Genomic DNA, 12778 nt, shown 5'->3' on the forward strand with positions numbered 1-12778 from the left:
CCGAAGACAAATGAAAAGAGAGTTTTGGTTATCGCCAAGAGCCATCACGAAAGTCCCAGCTGTTTGGCTTCCTCCTCTTCCTCCTTCTTGCGCTCCTCCTCCTCTGTCAGCTGATAGCTCCAGTCTTTGAAGCCTTCGCCGCGTATCCAGCTGATGCTCTTGCGCCAATTATTCTCGCGAACTGCTCGCGCATCCTTTTCGTACACCACGCTGGACACCATTAATGCAAACACAAACAGCCAGACATCGCCACCACGCATGCCTACCCACCAGCGTCGCTTAACTCCAACCTTCCACAAAGAATCAATACTCAACCGTGCAGTCGACAAAAAGGCACCGCGGCCGTTCTTGCGCTCAAGGAATGACCAAAGACCTGCGATGAAGCCGCCAAGGAAGAAGCGTTGGCGGGCCATAAATGATCGAGGAAACCATGATTGGAAGAAGCATATGGAAGCCCATGCTGAAGAAATACTAGCGGTAGCCATGGCACTGAGCTTCAACGAACGCAGGACAATATCGGTAAATAGCTTCATAGGTGCCTCTGTAAGAGTGCGGAAGCGTGGGAGTAACGACATAGCCGAGTACACAGCAAAAAGCGTCTTGGCAATAGGAGGGAAAGATTGCAGCCAAAAGGTCAAATAGGTGCGCATGCACGACGGATCGCTGGGGTGCAGTGTTGCGCATGATAGGGATTTGATAAGAGGATGGGCACGCGTTGTTAGAGGGCTTATAGCAGAAAGCGAAGCTGGTAGGACCTCCTTGTTAGGGAACAAGGTAGGCGAAACATATGTTCTAGAAGACAAGGCAGTTTTATGTCAGCATACAGGCTAAGGATTCATCCAATGTCAAGGGGCATTGATCAGAGGGATAGTGTACTTACGGCCAGTTGAGCTTAGCCATTCCGGCTAGAGAGTCGACAATTTCGTAGGCTGAGGGCCACGGTAATCCGATAGAGTACCCTTCGGGTCTCTGTTGGAAGTAAGTCATGGATTGTTTCATGATCCAGTCGGTATAGGCGAGAGGGGAACAATCACGGTCAAAAACTAGGGAGTGGAAAAGCTGCCCAAAGACAAGCGGCTGGGTGAGCCAGCTTCCAAACCACCAAGGACGATGATTTTTGATCTTGAAGCCATTGGTGAGGGTCTTGAATCCCCAAATCATGCCATCGTACTCTAGTAAATTCCATGAGAATTCCAGGGCACGGAAAAGAGCATAGATTGCCACTGATACTCTCATATGTCTAGCTGGCGATATTCCTAGCATCAGGCCAGCAAATGACGCGCCAACGGCTGGTGCATACTGAGATGTTAGAGCAGCGGCTGCTCGGGGATTGCGCAGACGGAATGGTGCGGCCGAGGGATCAAGCAAATGACCTCGTAGCCGAGTGAGGAATCTGAAGAGGAGGCGGTAGAGCAAAAGAATCGTTGATAGGGAGACAGATAGTCGCAGTGTCGCTGATTTGTGGAGGGGCTGTTTCTTTGAAGTAGTCGAGTCTTTCTTTTTGCCAAGCCTGAGCAGCACCATGTCCCATATTTTGGAGGCTAGACCTGTTAGCACGAAGACACGCATCGAGTGTCGCACAGCACGCGCATTGTAGTCGTTTTCTTCCGCTTCATCCTCGGCATTATTAGGATCGAGTAGGCCTTTGCCCTGCATCTTATCCTTTTGTCGCTCAGCATCATCACTACCTACAATCTGCTCGACACGGGCCGGTGTTGGCGCAGTTTGAGAGAGAACCCGCGACCGCGATATCAAGTACCTGTGCAAAGTGGAGTATTCGCGTGCAGAGATAGTGTAGCGAAGAGCATTGCGCAAAATCGGATCTGATGAGCCGCGCTGGGGTTTCTGTGCAGGTGAAGCTGGGCGAGGAGCCGGTGGGGAGGGAACGGGTGATTTCAGCGAGGCAACAGCCTCAGCATGAGTAAGAGTTGGTGATGTGTATGGTGACCGCCGATGTGGAGGAGGCGGTGATGGCATCGTGATGGGAGCAAGGCTTGTGGTGGTTCTATCGGTAAGGGGTGCGGTGAACAAGATAGCAGTAGAGTCGTTGCGAGTTTTAGATGGCTGTCTTTTGGCATGTGAGGAATTACGGATTGTGATTGGAAAAAAAAAAACAGTAATTTCCCCTGTTATTTGTCGTTGGTGTTGGCGAAATTGAAACGCCGATGATGTTTTGCTTGAGTGCGATTAAAAAAAAGACGAAAAATAGGCAGATATAGAAAAATGCACTGAGATTGATGAGAGATTAAGAAGCATGGAAAACAGGAGAATGGGTAGAGGATAATTTTGAGATCGGCTAAAAAAAAAAGAAGAAAAGAAAAGGAAAGAGCTGAGCTGACTGTGGTGACCTCCTAAGGTTCAAATCCAATAACCTCAACACAGATCAGGGAAATCACGGCACGTAGGAAAATGAAATAAAAAAAAGAGGAAGGAGCAACAACAGCAACAACCACAACAAGCTCGCACAAGAAATGTCTCCAAAAAGCAAGACACAGAAAGAAAAATAAAGAACGGTAGGAACTTCCCCCTCGCTTTCCTTCTACTCATGGAACAGAGAGCAAACCCCAAACAGCAAATCAACAATTGGCAATAACCCCCCCCCTGAATAGAATTATGACAAGGGGTATTATAGCATACAGTACTTACTTTAGCTCGGCTCAGTAAGCGTCTTCAGGAATTTTAGGGACAGTAAGAATGAGTTGGGGCACCCAAGAGTGATTGAAGAATGAAGAGAGCTACCAGCAACACTGCATGGTGCTTTCGCTTATTCGCTTCTTGAAGCTGTGTCCCATTTACGCTCTTGGCTACGCCCTTGTGCATACCATGCCAGACGGGCTTAAACCCTAGATGGGTGGGAAGGGCTTTATGAGGGCCAAAAGAGGGCGACTCTTTTTGTCTGCGTCAACATGCTGATCATACTTGTCCTTCTCCTCGTTATGTTTTCACATGCCTTGCGCATTGGTTGGTCCAATCCTTGTCTTATTGAGCTTCGCTAAATCGCCCACACGTAGACCTCGGCTGTGCGTCTTGTAAACCATTTCATTCCATTCTCCAAAATCCAACAAACAGCAAAGCTTATTTAAGCTTGCCTTTAGTGGCTCTTATTCCTACGCTAGTTTGCCTGCCTTGTGGATATCAATTAACACAGGCTTGAGCTCCAAATGCACTGTAGGTCTTGGCTTCAGTCGGGTTTCAGGCGTTGAGAATATTGCACTTGCATAGAAAGTAACTCGCGCATGCAATGGCATAATATGGTTGATACGGTCGACTGGTACGCCCATATCAATCAAGGGTCCCTCCCTCTCTGATGCTTGATACCTATGTAGTATATTTATATATATATATATATAGCTGGCTATAGTACAATAGATTAGCCCATGAATACTTCCACACACCCACATTGACGTGTTGGGTCTACAACGCTTGCAGAGGTTGTGTCATACGATACTAATGTTTGTCCATCCATCTCTTGTGCAATCAACTACGAACTATCACCCATAGTTAAATAATCAAGGAAAAGCATCAACTATCAGTAAAAAAATCTAGAATAAAAAACAGCAAACAGTCCCAAGCCCAGTCCAAATATCTCTCCTCTCCCGGCATCTACCACTTCGTAAAATTTTTGTTTGTATTCCGTTCTCGGGCATTGTATCATTCGTGGTCGTTTGATATGCCATATGCCATATGCCACCCTTTCTGTTCGCCTTCTTTCTCTCATGCTTTGTGTGGTTTGTATGATGTGCATGTGGACGTGTAGTCGTGTATTTGGCTCTGTTGATGTGTCTAGAAGCCAGACAAAGAAGCGGGAAGATGCAAGGCACAGGATAGAAAAATAGAACCAAGGTTGGTAGAAAGAGAGGTTGTTGACATGATGTTGAATGTATTTTTTCCCCCATGAAATGGGATTTACCCAGGAATTCTTCTTTGGTCTCATTAAAAAGATAGAAACAGGATGAATAAAAAAGATTAAAAAAAGACAAGAAGGCGAAAGTAGAAAAAAAAAATGTATGTGATAGAATATGATGAAGATGAAAAGGCGTTAAAAAGTGCGAGAAAAGTAAGTAGTGAAGACAAGGAGGAAGAAAAAAGATGAGAAAAAAAAAAGGGAAAAAGAGAGCAAATACAAGAAAGTGTGCAAGTGAAAGGAAAACGTAACAGCGCTTAGTCAACAGCCGTATCAATCATCTCTAAGGATACAGTCCAAAGTCAGTCTGGCGAGGACCAGCTGGTGTCTTTTCTGTATTCTCAACCGGTACCCATTTCTTGAGGAGATTTGTCTTCGTTGTGCTCTCCTCAAGGTACTCTTTCCAGCATAGGATGTCCCATGCATTGAGAGCTTGGGGTTCGTAGCGCTGAAGCCGTGGGAGGATAACAGATACTTCAGCCCCAGCGGCCTTTCCCACAATAACCGCCGACTGGAGACTGAGACGGCGCCTCTCGCGTTCATCGATGATCTGTTTGGCTACAATGCTGCGGGCTGTGTTGTTACGCCATCCATTGACGCCGCCTTGAAGATCATTCTCAAGGGTCTCTTTGAGGATATCAAACGGCAGATTAATAAGTACACGGGAAAGAACCTTAAAGTGCGCAAAGGGCTCGGTGGTTGGCGTGGTATTAGGTGTCTCTTTGTCTTCCAAAGTCGGTTCAGGTGTGCTAGTGAGATCACCAAACTGGATATGGGACACATTTGATAACCGCTTCTCGCCTCTGTGGTGGCGGAGAATCGAAAAACGGGGTTCTTTCTTTGAGGTGGCTGACATGTTGAGCGTAGCTAGAGGTGATGTGGGTACTGCCATTCCCGGCGGAACGGACATGGGCATCCGGCGGTATTCCAAGGGATCAGCAACACTGGAGTCTAGTTCGAAGTTTGCAGGGAAGTTGTCAATCAAGAAATCAATGACACCACGGACTAGAGTCTTGGAAGCGGCGTCCATAGGCGTTTCCACATTGATAAGACCTCGGTTAGGAATGTCACCCAGGGAAAACTCGAGAGCGCCTTCAATGGTCTCCCACGCTAGAAATTGCAAGGCCATGCGAGCTCCCCGTGCTGCAACTTCTGGCAACTCAAGGATGCGGCCGGCAATGGAGTATCCAAGCGAAAAGTTGAAGCGGTCCAGAGCATTACCAGCCATTGTTAGACCATCGCCGACGGGCATAGGCTCGGGAATGGCAAATAGGTCGTATCCATAAAGGTATTGGAGCGCAAAAATAAAGGCGTCTGATCTAGCAAACCGACTGTTGACATGGAGAACAACATGCGGGAGACTTTCGCCCTGAGGCGGTGTCGATGATGAAGAGAGCATAACTTGGCGCAGAGCGTTGCTTTGAGAAAGAACTAAGCGGTGGGCGGGTACACGAAGGGGGGATGGGCCGCCATGGCGAATTTCAAGGATGCAATCGGCAAAAGTATCGACATTAAATTGGTTCTTGATGTGGCTAAGCATTGGGAGTATAGCAGAGCCAAAGTTGGGGGGTCCGGGAGGACCCATATGGGAGTTGTGAAGATGGTGATGGTGCTGACCCACAAGGCCGTGGCGGGGGCCCATAAAAGGTGGCATCATGTGAGGCATATCGGCTGACATGTGATGTTGGTGTTGGTGTTGGTGTTGGTGGCGGCCATCGTCTATCATATTTTGTCCAGAAATGTGAGGAGGATGTTGGTTGTAAATTGGGTAGTTGGCCATGTTTTCCTCGCCGTGGCCGGACGATTGCGAATCGTGGAAGCTGTGAGGAGTAGAAGGAGGGCCATGGGTGAATCCATTGGAGGGGCCGTTATGCATCTCTGCTGGGTAGCCATTTATGCCATTTATGGGTCGTCCATAGCTATCCATTTGAACATAGTCACCATTGAATGGCACAGGAGGCATGGGTCGATAGCCATTAGCCCCCACCCCGGCGCCACCGCCGCCGCCACGACGTGCGTCAGGGCCGGCTATACCGTTGTGATTAACAGGCATTCCAGGGGGAGGAAACGCAGTAGATTGGGGGCCTGGAGAGGAGGTGTTGGAATCGCGGAACGGGTATTGAAAAGAGCCGGTGCTATGGTGGTTGTAGTGGCGGAAGTGTAGGTCTACTTGGGGCGGGCGGGGGCGGGGTGCGTAGAAGGGAACACGAGGACCGCCGGGCTGCATGTACGGGTATGCGGAGACATCATTCCTCTGGGAAGAGGGGGCGAAGTTGGCGGACGAGCCATTGATCTGAGCCTTGGCAGCGGTAGAAGTAGCAGCCGCAGTAGTACCCGTAGAGATAATAGAAGTAGTGGTTGCTTTTGGGGTTGGGTTGGCAGATTCCTTTTCGGGACTAGGAGGGTCGTCTTGAACAACGGGGTCAGGGCTGTGCTGCCGTGGCTGGTGCGAGTATCGCGGCTGCTGTTTAACTGGCTGGGAGGCCGGGTCTTGCTTGTTTTCAGATAGCAGGGCAGAGACAGCTATTTTGGACGTAGCCACCGGGTCTGAGCTGGCAATGCCAGCGGGCTGCTTTGGAACCGGGACATCTGAAGTTGAGATAGATGACACGGCAGATATAGCATTTGGCCCGTTTGAGATGTCCTTCAAAGGCGGCGAAGTAATGGAGGCAGAGTCGCCTGGAGCGATTGAGGCGGAGCTGGGGGCCAAGGGGGTTTTCTTTGCTACGGACGTAGAAGAAGCGACCTTGTTGTCTCGGCGGTGGGCGGGGTTGGGACCAATGATGGGAAGCGCTGGGACGATCTTTCTGGCAGCAGCTTTGCGGGGCTTTGAAGCGACCGAGGTGGTATGATCCTTGGAAGTCATGGTTTGTGGGTAGACTGGAGCTAGAGAGAAGCGTGCTTGACTCGTCACAGGAAAGTGGGCGGGGATTAGATGACTAGTCACAGGGGAAGATTTTGGGAGAGTGTTGTTGAGCGTTGGTCAAACGTCGCATCTCAGGGCTAGATTCGCCACGATTATGGATGAGGGCGAGGCTATGGTCAGCGGTGAATTGGGAGGTAGATCGCGGTTAGCCCTTGTGAAGTGATGTGTGAGTTGGTGGAGGCAGGCGATGCTTTGTGGTTCGTTGTTGTCGAGGTTCTTTTTTTTTGGGTTGTTTTGCTTTATGATTGCGTCAGAAGAAAGCCTAGGGCAGGCGAGGTTCGAGGCGATGTTGGGGAGCAGCAATGATGATGGCTATGACGATGACGATGATGACGATCAAGCGGGAAAAGCCAGAGGTCAGAAAAGAAGGAAAGGAAGCTGGAAAAATCCCAGCTATGTGGGGTGGATGTAGCTATGGCCCAGAAAGAGAAGGGAAGGCAGAGATGGAGGGAGTAAAAAAAGAGCAGGGAACCTTCGGTGATGAGGATGAGGATGAGGATGAGGATGAGGGTCAGGTAAGCAAAAACAGGCATGTGGAATTTTGCTCTTGAGATATATCTATCTTGTCGTAGTAGGGTGGTATATTATGGTAGAGTAGCAGCAATACAAAGTTGATCTTGCTAGGCTGGCTGTTTGGGGGTGGGGTGATGCCTAAGCCGAATCTGGGCGGTGACTAAGCAAACAAGTCAAAAAGACAAGACAGGGAGGGGGACGTGGTACAGCGTGTACTTGAAATATGACTACAACGTGCAGTGAATAACGTAATTACATATGCTGGCAATTTAGTGAAGACACAAGAGAAGAAGAAGAAGAAGAAGAAGAAGAAAAAGAAGATAAAGAAGATAAAAAGGAAAAGAAGAAGCTCGAATATTATCGTATTAATAAATTGAGACTAACTAGAGCTGCGTGGCTGAGTGAATACCATTATCTAGGCGGATGTCTACGAGGTTTAGAAGCAAGGAATAAAAAAAAGCCTCGCACACTCTAGGGCGATGGGCTTTCAATGCGAAAGGTGTTTAGTTTATAGTAGATAGATGTCTCCTAGTTATGTTACTAACTAGAAGAGGTCACAATAAGCTTCTCTTGTTAGGGCTGAAACTCTGAGATTAGTAGTAGCAGATGCCTTGTTTTGGGTCTTTGGGTTTGTTTGCCTATTAATATCGATAATAGGGCATAGGACTTGGTAGTGGTCGTATAGTATAGGTGCCATTATGCCGTTACGCCGCAATGGAAATTCAGTATATCGTGATTCTCTCTCTCGTGTAGTTTTTTTTTAACGCCTACACTTTCCGTGGCGCCCAGTTCTGCAGCCACACCCTCATGTTGTCCAGGTCCCCGTTCTCCGCCTCAGCTGCAGCGATACACCACTCCAGCCCAAAAACATTTTCCGCTGCTAGCATCTCAGCTAGTGACCACCGCTTCTGATTTAGATCCTCGACACACAAGAACATTGGTGTGTCCTCTTGCCAAATCTTCTCTAGAAGTGGCTTGACCATTGGCAGCGCTTCTGACGTCTTGGAGCCCTTAGGCTCTAAGCCCTGGTTCTTGCGGCCTGTCTTGCACCATTCATTGGAGCACGAAGCCTTGTTGCAGCCTGCAATCAATTGTGTGAGGTACCTGCGCTCTATACGCCGGCGCATCGCCTTGCCATCTGGGTCATGGACTGTAGCAAACAATGGCTCAAAGCAGCCAGGGCAGAAGCCGAGACGGTCGACACTTCCCGGCTCGGCAAAAGAATGTACGGCGCCGCGTGGGCCTACGCCAAACCGTGTTCGGCCACAGCGGCGGTTGCGGCAGATTGGAGGGGGAGAACGACTGACTTTATTCAGTTCATGAGTCTTCATGTGGGTTTGCATATCCCGCAGACGCACAATCTTGTCACAGAGATGGCATTCGGTTGTGCGTCCACCATCGGCAAGTTCATGGGCGGTGAGGCCCGAGAGAATCATCTCTGCCGACGGGTTTGCGGGATCGCCGTCCTGGGGGACCTCTAGATGGCAGAACTGGCATAGAATAAGCTTGCTTGGACACACGCTTGTCCGGTGCTGCGCTAGCAAAGGAAGCGATTCGAACTCCTGCTTGCAGTCCTCGCATGTGTACTTTGTGTGATAGATTGTATCGTGCTTTGATTTGCTAGCGGGACTAGACCCAAAGGCGTCATCGCGTGCGCAATGCCAATGGTTGGCCCATTCTTCTGATGACTTTTGAAAGACGTTGTGGCATTGGGGGCAGGTAACATTGTTGCGCCGACAAAAGTTTTCGTGTAGAAGCATTGCCCGCTTTGGAATCCACTGTTGGCAGTTTTTACACTGTTCATCTGCATCGCCACGGGACTCAGAATTTGGCGTTGGTTCACTGGAAGGGCTGTTGGAGGGCTCGGAGACAGCTGAGGCACGCAGGCTAAAGGCAACGGAATGAGAGGATGTGCCTGGCCCTTGGTAACCATGAACCGCAATTAAAAGTGAATCGGCATTTTCTAGCTCAACATTGGATGGCTGAATCGTGATGCTTTTGGTACCATCTTTGGCAGGTTCATAGTTTCCAAACACATGTTCATGAGACCGGGGTGGCGCTCTATGCCTTGTAGAGTATGGGGATACGAAGAGGTCAATGGAAGTATTAGAATTGATTCCGGACACCTGTATCTTAAGGGGACGATTGTGGTCCCACGACGGAAGCTGATAATTGACATAGTCTCCTGGTACTACCTGGCCGTCGACTGCTTTCCAAATATCAATCTCACCACCAGCGGAAGATCCTTCGCTCCCTGAATTTCGCTCGGACAATATGCGGGCTGTTTTCTTGGCTTGCTCCTCATTGAGCGGTTGGATATCAACCTCAAGATCTGTGTCGACAACGCAAATCCCATCATGGCCTTCGGGCTGGAGCTGGTCGATTAAAAACGAGTATTTGGCTGTGCCATTGGCAAATGAGAGCACTGCGTGTTTTGTAAGGGTCGTGTAGCGTGCGCGTAATTGCTTCTCTAGCAGCGCTCTCCAGTCCTCGGAGTTGTAGCCTGCCTCAAGGGGACGTAGACGAACAAATGTGCCCTTGGGAGCCTGTTGTGCATGTACAACGATGGGCGGATAGGTGGTAGCAGCGAATTTATTGTCACTTGGATTGGCACTATCGTCGTCTTGTGTGAGATCAACAGGGCTATTGGAATTGGCGGGATGCAATGTTGATTGTTGGTCGATACCTAGTGTCTCGGCTAGATAGGGACTCAGTCCAATGAAGCTTTCTTCGGCTGAAAATTCTTGGATGCCAGCAAAGACTGTTTTCCCAGTGACCGGGTTGGATAAGCGAAACATGAGGGGGTGGGGTAGTTTTTGGTCATGGCTGGAGCTCTGAAAGCCTTGATAATCTCGATAAGGAGACGAGGAGTCGCTATTGACCCGTTCCGCTGCGGCTAGAAGCTGTTCCAAGGCCGACTGAGGCAAGACGATTTTGTCGCCGACTAGGTTCCGGGCTCTGGCTTCGTCGGGATGGATTAGTTGAAAAGTGGCCGACCATTTCAGAGGCAATGGCGCTTCTGATGGGAATGCCATGGCGGGAGGGGGGGACAGGCAGCCGTTGTGTTGTGATGGGATGAAGAGGGGTGGAGAGCAAAAAAGAAAAGGAAGAGATAGTAGTGGTCTTGGCTATTGTCTATTGTCTATTGTGGTGGTGATGAAAAGTTTTATGGGGAAGACGTATGAAGAAGCTAGGTGTAGGGCGTCTACGTCATCGGGTCACTAAAAGCAAAGTAGTAACGCGGCAGTAGTTGATGTGAATATGCTTCATTAGTATTGTGCTATCCCAAGGCTGGTGCGTCAATGTTTATATTGTGAATAGGGTGCAAGTGTTGTTAGGCTTCCAAGAGCATACATCATAGGAGCAAGGGTGTTGTTTGGCTGAGAATTACATGTTGTAGGCTATCTCTAGAAGCGCCTAGAACCAGGTGGAGGAAGATGGACAGGGCTTGAGCTAGATAAATTACTGCGGCTTAAAGTTGAGACGGGGATAAATATAGTAGCAAGGCTTTCTCGTTCTAGCGGCGAATCGACCTTAATTTTTACGATTGCTGATGCTTATTAATATTAATTGGGGCTGTAGTTGTTGTGTGAATACTGTAGTAGGAGAGATGGATATATCTGAGTTTGCTGAAGTTCGCCTTGCTAACAAGGCTGTGGGCATATAGGCTTACTAGGGAAGGAAGCGTAGGCCACTCATTAGCCCAGGATAGCGCTCCTTGTGTGAGAAGCATCGCAACAACAGCTTGAGGAACCACAACTAACAACGATGAAAACTCCCCTCAAAGCAGGATTTCTGCTCCCGCTGAAAGCCTCTATCTCGACATGTTTATTGGTAAGGACTAAGAACAACAATGGGGAGATTTGTCTTGTGTGGAATCTGTCAGACACTTCTGTATCGATGTGATCAAATACAGGGGTGTCCCATCGTGTCATTTCCATCATGAATTTCCTTGGACCTTCGACTCTATCGTGGCGTCTGCACCATCTAGATCATGGCTGGATTAAGGCTGGATTAGGATGGAGGTAGCTGTTGGATGTCGAAGCGTCCGACCGACTTGTCAGGCGCGGTGGATGAGGGGCCCGTCTCACAGATCAGCTATTGGATCTACCATCGAGGCACATAAGAGATGAGACTCTCGACGATACTGGATTATAAAAAGGTCAAATTTACTGTAAAGACCATCGATCGCATCCTAACAGCCCTACGTCTCTTTAACAGCGCTGTTTCGGGGATCCCATGGAGTCACTGATGGTAAACTGCGCTAGAGTAGGAAGGACAAGATAATACTCTTGTCATCAATCAAAATTATTCGTGTTCTTATTGCTGCTTTGTCACTTGCGTTGCTCTCGCGATTGGTAATGGCAAAGCTGGAGCAAGCAGGCGTAGTAGAAGCCGGGTCCAGAGCTTAATCTATCGAAATCCAACATTCAGGCAGATGCGTCACCGGAGGCAGCGCCCTCGCAGTCCCCAATCTAGTATGGCCTGGTACTAGTACGCACTAAGAGAAGGTCGTGATCGGGCTGAAGTAGAAGGCCTATGAAGCCACTTTCACCGGCGGCGGTAGTAAGAGCTCCGCAACGCCTATCAGTGTGCGGAGAACTCGCTAAGTAGGATCTCATTTCTGTCAAGGTCTAATGCCGCCATGTCACCAACCTGATGTTTTATTGACTGTTATATTGACCTAACAGTATAGCAAATTCAGGTAATCTCTTCTATCCCATCGGGCAGCCGAAATGCATACTTGCGTATCACTTTATCCATATAGTTGTGGATTTGGCTGTTGATGCAGACAGCTCTCCTCTGGCCTACGAAAGTTGAGAGGATCGATCGCGTCACAAAGCCAACAGACCAGCCCAGCTATTCACTCTACTATGCGGGCTAGCCTGCTCAAATGAGCATCTACCAGCTTGTGCCGCAAACCACTCCGCAGACCGTTGCGACGGCGAGGCACAATTCTGAGATACGGTCCTGCCCGCGACGCAGCCTAGTCCGCCGGTTTCTACAAAGTGATGAATGCGCTTTCCAACATTTCCAATAAACTAGCCCTTCACATAGGCTGACTGCTGGTCTCTACAGGAATGAGGGGCGACCCTTTCTAATAGGTCGGTCTATCATGCAGATTTGGTGCTGTTGGCCAGACTGGAGGTACCAGCATTTGCAGTTGCATAATGTCTCTAGATAGAAAACTAGCCAGGGATGCGTATTTGCTGCATCTAGCTTTCTAGCTTGCGGCCACCTCCGATAAAGACATGGCGAACATGGTGATGTCAGGTCGCTTCGGCTCCGCAGCATCACCAGGGGAATACCACTCCGATGGCCCCAGAGGGCTAGCGGGGTCACATGACTGTGGTGTGATGGGAATCATGATGATAATGTAACAGGGCGATGAGATGACGAAAAAGGCGTGTCTTTGTTGAACCACAAGCACAAGG

At 49.1% G+C, this 12778-nt stretch overlaps 3 protein-coding genes across 3 annotated transcripts; all 3 read right to left on the bottom strand.

The window, feature by feature from the left end:
• Positions 1 to 44: 44 nt before the first annotated feature.
• On the bottom strand, positions 45 to 1977 carry HOO65_020361 (uncharacterized protein; the record flags this gene model as incomplete). Its single annotated transcript, XM_071006600.1, has 2 exons — positions 45 to 792; positions 881 to 1977. 2 exons carry the CDS (start codon positions 1975 to 1977, stop codon positions 45 to 47), a joined length of 1845 nt encoding a protein of 614 aa, XP_070860999.1.
• Positions 1978 to 4187: 2210 nt separating this feature from the next.
• On the bottom strand, positions 4188 to 6770 carry HOO65_020362 (uncharacterized protein; the record flags this gene model as incomplete). The annotated part of the gene is made up of 1 exon (XM_071000044.1): positions 4188 to 6770. The coding sequence occupies one exon, from the start codon at positions 6768 to 6770 to the stop codon at positions 4188 to 4190; it is 2583 nt and encodes an 860-aa protein (XP_070861000.1).
• A 1340-nt stretch (positions 6771 to 8110) lies between these two features.
• On the bottom strand, positions 8111 to 10378 carry HOO65_020363 (ubiquitin fusion degradation protein; the record flags this gene model as incomplete). Its single annotated transcript, XM_071000045.1, has 1 exon — positions 8111 to 10378. The coding sequence occupies one exon, from the start codon at positions 10376 to 10378 to the stop codon at positions 8111 to 8113; it is 2268 nt and encodes a 755-aa protein (XP_070861001.1).
• Between the last annotated feature and the right edge of the window lie 2400 nt (positions 10379 to 12778).

This window comes from Ceratocystis lukuohia (genome assembly GCF_044167205.1).
Source record: "Ceratocystis lukuohia strain C4212 chromosome Unknown Supercontig2_pilon, whole genome shotgun sequence".
NCBI classification, from domain to species: Eukaryota; Fungi; Ascomycota; class Sordariomycetes; order Microascales; family Ceratocystidaceae; genus Ceratocystis; species Ceratocystis lukuohia.